This window comes from Hyla sarda, chromosome 2 (genome assembly GCF_029499605.1).
Source record: "Hyla sarda isolate aHylSar1 chromosome 2, aHylSar1.hap1, whole genome shotgun sequence".
Lineage (NCBI taxonomy): Eukaryota > Metazoa > Chordata > Amphibia > Anura > Hylidae > Hyla > Hyla sarda.
The window spans coordinates 407,423,493-407,436,890 of NC_079190.1; the positions used below are offsets into that span (position 1 = coordinate 407,423,493).

Here is a 13,398-nt window from a genome sequence, read left to right on the forward strand (position 1 = left end):
TTTTGGGGGTATTTTCTGCTATTAACCCTTGCAAAAATGTGAAATTTGGGGAGAAACACACATTTTAGTGAATTTTTTTTTTTTTTTTACATATGCAAAAGTCGTGAAACACCTGTGGGGTATTAAGGCTCACTTAATTCCTTGTTATGTTCCTCAAGGGGTCTAGTTTCCAAAATGGCATGTGTTTTTTTTTTGCTGTTCTGGCACCATAGGGGCTTCCTAAATGCAACATGCCCCCCAAAAACCATTTCAGAAAAACGTACTCTCCAAAATCCCCTTGTCGCTCTTTCGCTTCTGAGCCCTCTACTGCTCCCGCCGAACAATTTACATAGACATATGAGGTATGTGCTTACTCGAGAGAAATTGGGCTACAAACATAAGTATAAATTTTCTCCTTTTACCCCTTGTAAAAATTCAAAAATTGGGTCTACAAGAACATGCGAGTGTAAAAAATGAAGATTGTGAATTTTCGCCTTCAATTTGCTGCTATTCCTGTGAAACACCTAAAGGGTTAAAATGCTGACTGAATGTCATTATGAATACTTTAGGAGGTGCAGTTTTTATAATGGGGTCATTTGAGGGGTATTTCTAATATGAAGACCCTTCAAATCCACTTTAAACCTGAACTTTTCCCTGAAAAATACTGAGTTTGAAAATTTTGTGAAAAATTGGAAAATTGCTGCTGAACTTTGAAGTCCTCTGGTGTCTTCCAAAAGTAAAAACACGTCAATTTTATGATGCAATCATAAAGTAGACATATTGTATATGTGAATCAAAAATTTTTTATTTTTTTTGGAATATCCATTTTCCTTACAAGCAGAGAGCTTCAAAGTTAGAAAAATGCTAACTTTTAAAATTTTTCATAAAATTTTGGGATTTTTACCAAGAAAGGATGCAAGTTAGCACAAAATTTTACCACTATGTTGAAGTAGAATATGTCACGAAAAAACTATCTCGGAATCAGAATGATAACTAAAAGCATTCCAGAGTTATTAATGTTTAAAGTGACAGTGGTCAGATGTGCAAAAAACGCTCTGGTCCTAAGGTGTAAAATGGCCTGGTCCTTAAGGGGTTAATTGGTGCCTGGCCCAATTAGTTCCAAGCACTCCCCACACCATAAAAACCCACTTCCCCTTCCTGTCCCTGCCGAATCTTGTTGCCTTGTGCCTTGAGAAAGCGTTTCTGTGTGTTCTATTGCCTGTGTATCCAGACCCTTGCCGTTGCCCCTGATTACGAACCGTTGCTGCCTGCCCAGACCTTCTGCTACGTCCGACCTTGCTCTTGCCTTGTCCTTGTGTACCGCGCCTGTCTCAGCTGTCAGTGAGGTTGAGTCGCTATCGGGTGGAACGACCTTGGGGTTACCTGCCGCTGCAAGTCCATCCCGCTTTGCGGTGGGCTCTGGTGAAAACCAGTAACCCCTTAGATTCCGTTCCCCTGGTACAGCCCACACCATCCCCTCACTGACACAGAGGATCTACCACCCGTGTCCTCCCCGCATACCAGTCCGGATCCTGACAGCAGATCTGTCATTTTGATATGCAGTCCTATGTATGAGCAACATATTACATCTTCAGGTACATATTTCTAGTTTGCAAAACTGCACAAAATGGAGAGGCAGGGAAGCAATCCCTTAAATGGGCACTCTCATTAAAACCAATTTTGCTATTGCACTCCTTATGGTAAATGAAAAATATTTCTAATATACTTTGAGTCGCCTGGAGTGCTGAGGGGGGGGGGGGGGGTTCCAGTCAACAGCATATGGCAGTTATGTGTGAGAGGAGCTATGATTGGATTAGGGTGGACACCCCCCTCAGCACTCCAGGCGGCATTTTCTGTGTCTGGACTTTGGTCCAAAGTCTGTCTATGATTTGGGGGAAAATGTGCTCTTGAGCTTTTTTAAGCACAAATAAAACATAGAAAACTTCATTTTTTTTAAACAAAGTATATTAGAAATATTTTTCATTTACCATAAGGAGTGCAATAGCAAAAATTAGTTTTAATGACAGTGACCTTTTAATGAATACTCATTTACATAAAAAAAAAAAGTGCACCCAGGAAGATATGTTGGATTGTTGCAAAACTCGGCGTGGAGATGGAGTTATGGCTCAGGTAGATATGTAAATGATGTAATATGTAAACAGGTGTGGCCTTATTAGGCACTGGGTCATGCCACAGGACATCATAAAAGTGCTTCCTCTTCAGTCCTATAAAAAAAGCCTTCACAGGGTAATTTTTGAGTATTGTACCTTTGGGTGAGAGATTGTAACAGATTTGCACTTTGAGATATTTTGCCCGGTTGACAGACTAAGAGTTGAAGGTGGTGTATAAATAGCCTGAGGGAATCAGGATGATTGTTGTGATGAATTGTTCCCCATCTAAGAAGCCATCCAATGCCACAGTTGGTGACCCCTAGTAGTGATATAAGGGACATGAACAGCTTAGTGATATGTGCAAGACAACCTGTGGTCATCTGTATGTTCTCATGGAATGGCTTCTTACTGCCATTTTTTCAGCAGTATAATGTTCACCCACTCACATCACACAGGTTTCTCAGGAATGTTCTCTACAGATTACAGCACCTCTTAGCGTGCCCAGTCACCAGATTTATCACCAATTTAGCATTTGTTGGACAAGCTGAGAAACCAGCTTTGGCAACCACTAAATGTGTAGGATCTACAGGTTAAGCTGTAACATCTGTGGGCCAATGTACACCAGGATGTGATAGGAACCTGTATGCCTCCATGCCTACAAAAAAGAAAAAAGAGTAGAGTCAGCTCACCATCTGGTATAATCACATCTCAATCCTGGAGAGTCTGTAGTCCTTACAAGGAAGCACGGAGAGGTAGAGGGCCAGTTCCCAGGTAACCAGCAATGGAAAATGTGCAAAGTCCAGCTTCCTAAAACTTCAATGCTTTATTTTGATCATTAAAAATCAACAAAAAAGTGCATATTAAAAGCCAAGAGAAACACTGACGTGTTTCGGTTTGTAAAAAACCTTAATCATAGCGGTATCTCTCGAGGAGAGAGAATGGTTTATATATCTGTTCAAAAATCAAACCAACTACTAGGGTGAGGATACGCCTATTTAGGGGCGTGTATTCATCCTTAGTCACTAAATGACTACAGGTGTGTGAACAGGTACATAGCTCTAATATACAGACTGAATCCAAGAGACCATATAGTATACAGTACAGATAATGTTATATGTCCATAAGATACCCACAATTATAGTAAATCAATATTTATAGGAAAGGTAATTTCTGAAATTTAATCCCTGTGGGTATCTGGTGTCCAGACGGAGGATCCAAAACGCTTCCCGTCTGAACACCAGTTCATTCCAGTCACCACCTCGTCTTGGTGATTTAACCTTTTTGTTCCCCCCGCACATTCAGATTTAGTGGTTCTCCTGTATGTTTTTCAAGCAAATGTCTCGTAAGTCTAGATTCAGAACGTGAGTGGACAGGGAATTGATTGCAAGGGGCCAAATGTTCAGATATTCTTATCTTAAGTTTTCTGGTTGTGCAGCCGACATATTGAAGATTGCAAGGTATGCAAGTCACCAAATAAATCACGTGTGCTGTATGACAATTAATAAATGTTTTGTTATTATAGGTCATACCCGTAGATATAGATGTGAATTTCTTCGAGTTATTAATACATTTGCATACATTGCATCGTGTGTGGCCGCATTTATATGTTCCAGTGCAGTTCAACCAATTTTGTTTTCTTTTTTGTTCCATTCTGAGATTACTTGGGGACAGTTGGTTATACAATGATTTTCCTTTTCGTGGGACTATTCTGACACCGGTGTGTAATATTTTAGATAGAATTTCATCATGATGAAGGATAGGAAGATGTTTCAATACGATTTGTTTAATTTTTTCAAAGTCCGTACTGTTATTTAAATAATGGCCTGGTGGTTTAGAGTCCACAATATTTATTGCTCACTGAATGTCGGTTTGTGTGTATCCCCTAAGTTTTAGTCGGTGTGAAATATCTTTACAAGTATTTAGATAATCTTGCTTCTCTTAGCATGTTCTTCTCACTCGCACAAATTCTTAGATGGTAAGTTTTTTATTACATGTCGAGGATGGCAGCTTTCGGCATGTAGTAGGCTGTTCCCTGCAGTCTTTTTTCTATACAGTTTTGTCTGTATCTGGTTTGTTAGTGTATTGCCCATAAGTGTAACATCCAAAAAATTGGTACTATGGCTGTCACTTTGTGTGGTGAAACGCAAGTTGTATTGATTTTCATTCAAAAAGTTATGGAAATCTTGTGTCTGTATGCCTCCATGCCTAACTGTATCTCATCTAGTATCCAGGCTAGAGGTGATCCACTAGCGCCTTCATTCACTTTTACAGTTTACCCCAGTAAACATATCCTTGTATGATTAATATTGTAATCAATTATACATTAACACAAAGTTTTGTTTGGCTCTAACCCCTCCTTTTTGGTACCTTATTTTTTGCCAATGATTGTAAATTCCTTCAGTGCTATTATTGATCAAGTAACAAAGTATTTGTGTGCAGTCTGACTACTAGGAGTACGCACTGATATCTGTTCATGCAAACATAGATCCGCCAACATAACTGCATTAAAACAAACAGTTTTTTTTAACAAATGCATACTTTCTTTTTTGTACAGAATTTATGAAAACATGGAAACTGTTCTGTTGTGTAGGGCAGGGAATAGTGCAGTCCTGCTCTCACCCAGATCCACTCGCCCTGCCTACTTTCAAAATCACCTTGGCGAATATTCCACAAATTGGCACCCTCGCTCCTCTGAACTAAGTGCAGGGGCAACAAGTCAGAACAAAACAAACACAGTACAAGTCAGGGGAACAGGTCAGGAAACATAGTGTAACAAACACATAGAAATGGAATGGCAAACCAGCCGGGTCAAAAACCTAAACTACACCAAAGCACCAAAATTTAAGAGATTAAAGAGAAGGGTTAACCATAAACCAAGCCAGAGTGACAATAACCAGAGATCAGAATAAGGAAAGAATAAGTTAGCTAGTGTTCAGGAGAGATTTTCCTATCACAGGCAATCAAGTGAGTCAATTGAACTCCTTTATAGCCCAGCCAAACAGGGTGTGGACACCAAGACAGAATACTACTGGCCAGTCATCCACAGCTCCTGATTGGCCCGGCATCGCAAGGCTACACATGATGCTTTAGCCAAATACCAGAAAACTTAACCCTATGAGTAGAACCAGGTCAAGTGATTACAGAAACCATATTAAAGGACAGAATTGTTTACCACCTAAAACTACATGCATTGCAAGATGAGAAACGCCCCAATAGGGTACCTTAGGAATCTTTAAGGTATGTCATTTTGCTAATAACAAAATGATTTACAACTGGGTTGAAATACCTAAATACCAAATGATTTAGGTAAACTGGAAGAATGGTCAGAACTTTGACTCTGACACTTAATGTGGACAAGTGCATGATAATATTTGATACAGTCCTAACCTCAGTATCTGAGGAAGGAAATTTAGGGGGTCATTATTTCAAATAACTTAAAAGTAGGCAGACAATGTCATAGAGAAGCGGGAAATGCTAGCAGAATGCTTGGGTGTATAGGGAGAGGTAGTATCAGTATAAAAGAGGAAAGTGTTCATGCTGCTTTACAGGGCATTGGTGAGACCTTACTTAAAGTGTTATGCGCAGTACTGGAGGCCATATCTCCAGAAGGAAATAGATAACACTGGAGAGGGTTCAGGGAAGAGCTATTAAGTTAGCACATGGATTGCAGGAGAACGGTTAAAAGGGTTATCCTAGGTTAGAAAAGGAGAGCTAATCTCTTCCAAAAGAAGCGCCACACCTATCTTCAGTTGTGTATGGTATTACAGCTTGGTTCTATTGATGTGTATGGAGCTGAGTTGCAATACCACACACAATCTGAGGACAGGTGTTTTTGGAAGAAGTCAGCTCTGTAAAGGTTCTAAACATGTACAGCTTAACATGAAAGATGAGACAAGATCTTCTAAATACAGAAAGGGAATCAATGCGATAAAGGAGGATAGTATATTTTTGAAAAGAAAAACTACCACAAGAGGACATAGTTTAAAATTAGAGGGGTAAAGATTTAATAGTAATATTAGGAAGTATCACTTTACTGAGTAGTAAAGTCTGACAACACATTATATGTTTCTAAGTTGCATAGTTACAAAAACACTTTAAAATCTTTGTCTTTTATAGGGTGTTCAGGGGGTCTTGCAAAACAAATTGTAGCTACATATAAAGATTCAACAGTCACCATTATGGACCTGCCAAAGGTTGTGCAAACAGCTAAGAAACATTTTGTAACAGATAAGGAGAAGCAGATACATTTCCTTGAAGGTAAAGTATAAACCATATAGAAAGAAAGAAATGGCAGCAAAAAACATTTTGCATTTATGTATTGTTTTCCTAATTCTACAGTGTAATTCAAAAGTATATACAGTGGGGATCAAAAGTTTGAGCACCACAGGTAAAAATGTGTATTGATGTGCATAAAGAAGCCAAGGAAAGATGGAAAAATCTCCAAAATGCATCAATTTACAGATTAGACATTCTTAAAATATGTCAACAAAAGTTAGATTTTATTTCCATCATTTACACTTTCAAAATAACAGAAAACAAAAAAATGGTGTCTGCAAAAGTTTGGGCACCCTCCAGAGTTAATATCTTGTACTGCCCCCTTTGTCAAGTATCACAGCTTGTAAACGCTTTTTGTAGCCAGTCAAGAGTCTTTCAATTCTTGTTTGAGGTATCTTTGCCCATTCTTCCTTACAAAAGTCTTCTAGTTCTTTGAGATTTCTGGGCTGTCTGTCATGCACTGCTCTTTTAAGGTTATCCATAGATTTTCAATTATGTTGAGGTCAGGAGATTGTGAAGGCCATTGCAAAACCTTCAGTTTATGCCTCTCGATGTAATCCCCCATAGATTTTGTGGTGTGTTTAGGATCATTATCCATTTGTAGAAGCCATCCTCTCTTTAACTTCAGCTTTTCCAAAGATGGCATCAAGTTAGCATCCAAAATTTGCTGAAATTTTATTGAATCCATTTTTCCCTTCTACTCGTGAGATGTTCCCTGTGCCACTGACTGCAATACAACCCCAAAGCATGATTGATCAACCCCCATGCTTAACAGTTGGATAGATGTTCTTTTCATTAAATTCTGTTCCCCTTCTTCTCCAAACGTACCTTTGCTCATTCCGGCCAAAAAGTTCTATTTTAACCTCATCGGTCCACAGAACTTGTTCCCAAAATGCATCAGGCTTGTCTATATGTTCATTTGCAAAGTTCAAATGCTGATTTTTGTGGTGAGGACGTAGAAGACGTTTTCTTCTGATAACTCTTCCATGAAGACCATATTCAAACGTGGGTTTTGAATTGTTTTTCTCACAATCCTGTGAGCTGTTCTGTATGATATTTTTCTTGGTCTTCCAGATCTTGCTTTAACTTTCACTGTTCCTGATGACTGCCATTTCTTGATTACATTCCGAATAGAGGATATTGACATCTGAAAACATTTTGCTATCTTCTTATAGCCTTCTCCAGCTTTGTAAGCGTCAACTATTTTCACTTTCAGATTTCAAGACAACTGCTTAGAATAATCCATGGTTCTGATTGTTGGGGCAAGGTCAGATGAGTCTGAGCATTTAAAACCTTTGAGATTGACATCACCTGGTCTTCCCAGATGATAATTGAGAACAATCCATGACACTGGCAGGTCTCAGCTTTGCAAAGGGGGCAGTGCACGCTATAAATTCTGCAGGGTGCCCAAACTTTTGCAGATGCCATTTTTTTGTTTTCGGTTATTTTGAAAGTGTAAATGATGGAAATAAAATTAACTTTTGTTGACATATTATAAGAATGTCTAATCTGTAATGTGATACCTTTTTTTTTTTTAGATTTTTCCATCTTTCCTTGGCTTCTTTATGCACATTAATACAAATTTTTACCTGGGGTGCCCAAACTTTTTATCCCCACTGTACATAAACTATATGTAAGTACTGTTAACACAGTTCCTTAATATGTATACATAAAAAAGATGAGATTAGATCTAATAAAAAAAATTATATTCAGCAGACTACAATGCAATCTTTGTTGCTGATATTATCATGCTACATCTTTTATTTCTTTATGGACTATTATAGAAAATGCAAATAAGCAATGATTTTTCTATGACACTGGGGCCAACTGCTGCCTTTATATAACTATAAAATGATAAAATTATCCTTTTCAAAGATCATTATCCTTCCATAATTAGTGGGACAGTCTATGATTTCTTAAAGGGGTTATCCAGGAAAAAACTTTATATATCAACTGGCTCCAGAAAGTTAAACAGATTTGTAAATTACTTCTATTAAAAAATCTTAATCCTTTCAGTGCTTATGATCTGCTGAAGTTGAGTTGTTCTTTTCTGTCTAAGTGCTCTCTGATAACATGTGTCTCGGGAACCGCCTCGTTTAGAAGCAAATCCCCATAGAAAACCTCTTCTACTCTGTGCACTTCCCGAGACAAGCAGAGATGTCAGCAGAGAGCACTGTTGCCAGACAGAAAACAACTCAACTTCAGCAGCTGATAATTATTGAAAGGATTAAGATTTTTTAATAGAAGTAATTTACAAATCTGTTCAATTTTCTGGAGCCAGTTTAAACTGTTAAAGTTTTTTTTTTTTTTTTGTGATAAATGCATGGATCCTCCACTGGAAAACATTATTTTTTTTAAATCAACTGGTGGCAGAGGGTTTAACAGATTTATAGATTACTTCTATTAAAAATTCTTAATCCTTCTGGTACTTATCAGCTGCTGTTATGATACACATGAAGTTTTTTCTTTTTGAATTTCCTTTCTGCCTGACCACAGTTCTCTCTGCTGACACCTTTGTCCATTTTAGGAACTGTCTGGAGCAGGATAGAATTTCTATGGGGATTTGCTCCAACTCTGGACAGTTCCTAAAATGGATAGAGGTGTCAGCAGAGAGCACTGTGGTCAGGCAAAAAGGAAATTCAAAAAGAAAAGAACTTCCTATTGATCATTACAGCAGTTGATAAGTACTGGAAGGATTACAATTTTTTAATAGAAGTAATTTACAAATCTATTTAACTTTCTGGCACCAGTTTATGAATTTTTTTTTTTTTCCAGTGGAGTACCCCTTGAATTCATTTTTGAGATTTTGTGGTCATTTATTTCTGTTTTGGATGTGTTTTGAAATTGACAATGTCTTTACTTTATTAAAGGTGACTTCTTTAATGATCCCATTCCGGAAGCAGACCTATTTATTTTGTCCAGGATTATTCATGACTGGACTGAAGAAAAATGCATCGCACTGCTGAGAAAGATTTACCAGTCTTGTACACCTGGTGAGTTTATAATCTGTGGGAAAATGACACTTTGCGAAATAGTTACAAAAAGAAATCTAAGGCCTTGTGCATGCTGTGGGTCTACAGTCTATAGCATTCCAGACTCCAGCCACAGGATCTATTTGTTCACCTGCCCCCCACAGATCTCTTAAAGGGGCTATCCAGCAAGAGGAAAAACCGAGTTAATTTCTTCCAACAATCGCACCACACCTGTCATGTGTGGTATTACAGCTTGGCTCAATTCACTTCAGTGGAAGAGCTGCAAAACAAAATGTGATGCAGTGCCGTGAAGAAGTTAGCTATGTTTTTCTAATGCACTTGAATGAAGATGAAAATAAAAGATCGGCGACTCGCCACTTGTAGCTTGTAGAATTTCTTCTTTATTAAAAAAATACTCACAGACATTTAGCGGGGGAGAGAGGGTAGTGGGGGGATACTGGATGGTGACCAAGCTCCGTTTCGCACAGATTATGTGCTTCCTTCGGCCACATGGCCGGAGGAAGCACATAGTCTGTGCGAAATGGAGCTTGGTCGCCATCCAGTGTCCCCCCACTACCCTCTCTCCCCCGCTACATGTCTGTGAGTATTTTTTAATGAAGAAGAAATTCTGCAAGCTACAAGTGGTGAGTCACCGATCTTTTCTTTTCATCTTCATTCAAGTGCATATGAACCTCTACCTGTGATCTGAGCACCACCATTAGCACATCAAGGGGTCCACTACCACCTATTATCCATATCCTTACACTGGGACAGTGCAGTGCCGTGCTATCTTTGTTTTTCGCCATTATGTTTTTCTAATGTTTCATAACTCTTTTAAAGAGCTCCCCCTCATGTTTACTGAGCCCATTTAGCTCTAAACCATGGAGTAGAGGCACTGGGAGCCCCCCCTCTCTCTCTCCACTGAACCTTCTTCTGAATTCCATTCGCATAAAACTGCCTTCTCAGGAATCAGAATTACACAATATACACTCATTGCCAAAACAAATAATGCACCAAGAAGGAGTTATTGAAATCAGATGAAACCTTAAGGGTGCGTTCACACGTCTGGATTTTCTGCTGCAGATCTGCTTCAGATCTGTTGCATATTTTCTGTAGCAGATTTTGCTAACCATTGAAAGCAAGGGGCAGCAAAATCTGCAGCATATCTGCAGCAAAAATACCCATGTGTGAATGTACGCTAAATGTGTGAATGTAATGATGGTTTATGTAAGTGATTACAGTATTTGAACGAAATGATACGTTTATTGGGGAAAACTGTACAAATAAAAGAATGCTCCAGTACCCTGTTAGGTCACCTCAAGGTGATGACATGATGAAAATGATTGAATATGGAGGCATACAGATTTCATGTGACATCCTGCTGCATATTTGCCTACAAAGATTGCTGAAGCTGACTTGACAAAAAACATTAAATTCATGATAAATCTGGCAACCTGGCAGGCCAATGTGTTACAGTCTGGTGAAGACATTCTTGGGAAACCCTTGCTGTTTGTGGGTTAGCATTATCCTGTTAGAACATGCCAGTTAGATACTGTTCCTTTGGAGACAACACCTATGGCCACAGGATGTCTTACATATACTCCTGAGCTGTTAGTGTCCCTTGTATCACTATTAGGGCTGAAAAGCTCCCCAATGGCTCCAGAGATCATCACACCAGCAGTACGTAGTGGCTATGATGTGAGCACAGGAGTGGCGTTCACCACTTAGCAAGTGAGCTCTGGCTGCTATCAGCATCCGGGGACTAACCAATAATGGCGGACATCAGGGATCACGCTGATGCCCGTCATTAACCCTTCATATTTCCTGATCAATGCCAGTTCAATTACAGGGGCCCGATGCCTATGCATAGCAATCTAAAGATTGCTATAAATAGTCCCATTTGGGGACTAAAAAGTGTAAAGAAAAGGAAAAACATTTTAATAAAAGTGAATTAGCCCCTCCACCAATAACAATAAAATGTCCCTCTTTTTCCAGAAAGAAAAGAAATCAACATATTTGGTATCGCCATGTGCAGAAATGTCCACAGTATTAAAATGTAATGTTAATGATCCCTTATGGTTAAAGGCACAACTGGAAAAAAAGATTTGAAGTCCATAATTGTTGATATCTGGTCACATTACATCCCAGAAAAAAAAAAGAATAAAAAGCAACCAAAAGTATACGCAAGAGTTATAAAAAGTAAAGGACACAGCACAAAAAAATTAGCCCTCATACAGCCTCATATACACAAAAATCAGAAAGATGTAGACGGTCAGAATAGGACAGTTTTAAAAATACTTATTTTGTTTAAAACAATTTAAGAGTTTTAAAAGCATGTAACCATGGGAATAATTTTAATCATATTGACCCACAGAATAAAGAAAACATGTCAGTTTTGCCATAAAGGGCACTGCCTAAAAGCGATCTCTTAAAGAGGTAGCCTCAAAGACGCTATTTATAAGGCAGCATGGGAAATGTGGCAAGACCTGCTCAGACCTCACCTGTGACCATTTACATTTCTGAGACATAACTCAGAGCTGAGTTTTGCAGCACTGACGCTTTTATCTGGGTGCATTATTTTTCTTTTTGTCAATGTAGTGTATTTATACACAGGTAACACTATTCAAAATTGGTTTAGGTTTTATTGCAACTTGAATTTTTTAAACTTTTAGTAGCTGGACTGTAGTATCATCTTTAATTGTTAAAGGGTAGCTCCCACCATCCTATTTTTCTTTTTGCTAGCCCGTTTCCCCCCCCCCCCCCCGCTACGGCACTAGCCCCTTCCCTCATTACACTTGCAGTTACTGCAGAGTCCGGCAGCGGGCATGCAGGGACAGCGGCGGCAACGAGGCAATGGCGGCGATGTGCGGGAGGAGTGGCCGGGGAGCCAATGCGCTCGTTCCTGCCTGTCTAATTGACAGGCAGGGAGCGAGTGCAGCCTAACTGAAAAAGGACTGATTGCCACTCCAAAATCAGTCCTTTTTCAGTAGCCAGTTTTTAAATGTAAATTAAACCTTTTTAATGAAAAAAAAATGATAAAAGTATATTAGAGATATGTTGTAGTACATAAGTACTACAACATATCAAAAAATGAAGTTGGTGACAGTGCCCATTTAAGTTTACAAACACACATATATAGCGTGGCATGATACATTGAAACTAACATTAACATTAGAAATGTCAAATATTTCTAATGACTGACACTGTGTTTCTCTTGGTAAGGAGGTGGAGTGCTGATTGTTGAAGTCCTTTTAAATGAAGACAGAAGTGGTCCAGTCATTTCCCAGATGTTCTCACTGCACATGTTGGTCATGGCAGAAGGAAAGGAACGGACGCCATCTGAATATACAAAGCTCCTTACAGACTCTGGCTTCAGGGACATTGAAGTCAAAGCAACTGGAAAGATATATGATGCAATATTGGGAAGGAAGTAGGGCTAAATGTAATTTTCTTGAATGGGTCATTGTCACGATGCCGGCTGGCAGGTAGTGGATCCTCTGTGCCAGAGAGGGATTGGCGTGGACCGTGCTAGAGGATCGGTTCTAAGTCACTACTGGTTTTCACCAGAGCCCGCCGCAAAGCGGGATGGTCTTGCTGCGGCGGTAGTGACCAGGTCGTATCCCCTAGCAACGGCTCAACCTCTCTGGCTGCTGAAGATAGGCGCGGTACAAGGGAGTAGACAGAAGCAAGGTCGGACGTAGCAGAAGGTCGGGGCAGGCAGCAAGGATCGTAGTCAGGGGCAACGGCAGAAGGTCTGGAATCACAGGCAAGGAACACACAAGGAACGCTTTCACTGGCACTAGGGCAACAAGATCCGGCGAGGGAGTGAAGGGGAAGTGAGGTGATATAGGGAAGTGCACAGGTGTAAACACTAATTGGAACCACTGCACCAATCAGCGGTGCAGTGGCCCTTTAAATCGCAAAGACCCGGCGCGCGCGCGCCCTAGGGAGCGGGGCCGCGCGCGCCGGGACAGAACTGACGGGGAGCGAGTAAGGTACGGGAGCCGGGGTGCGCATCGCGAGCGGGCGCTACCCGCATCGCGAATCGCATCCCGGCCGGA

At 39.8% G+C, this 13,398-nt stretch overlaps 1 protein-coding gene across 3 annotated transcripts in view; it reads left to right on the plus strand.

The window, feature by feature from the left end:
- The window catches only part of LOC130356829 (acetylserotonin O-methyltransferase-like), a 176,349-nt gene extending 163,566 nt beyond the window's left edge, over nt 1-12,783 (plus strand). For all 3 annotated transcript variants that reach the window (XM_056558822.1, XM_056558823.1, XM_056558821.1), the window contains 3 exons: nt 6,207-6,347; nt 9,236-9,358; nt 12,560-12,783. In XM_056558822.1, the coding sequence (XP_056414797.1) occupies nt 6,207-6,347; nt 9,236-9,358; nt 12,560-12,771 (476 nt within the window). In that variant the 3' untranslated portion in view covers nt 12,772-12,783. The remainder of the gene's footprint in view (nt 1-6,206; nt 6,348-9,235; nt 9,359-12,559) is intronic.
- The last annotated feature ends 615 nt before the right edge of the window (nt 12,784-13,398 follow it).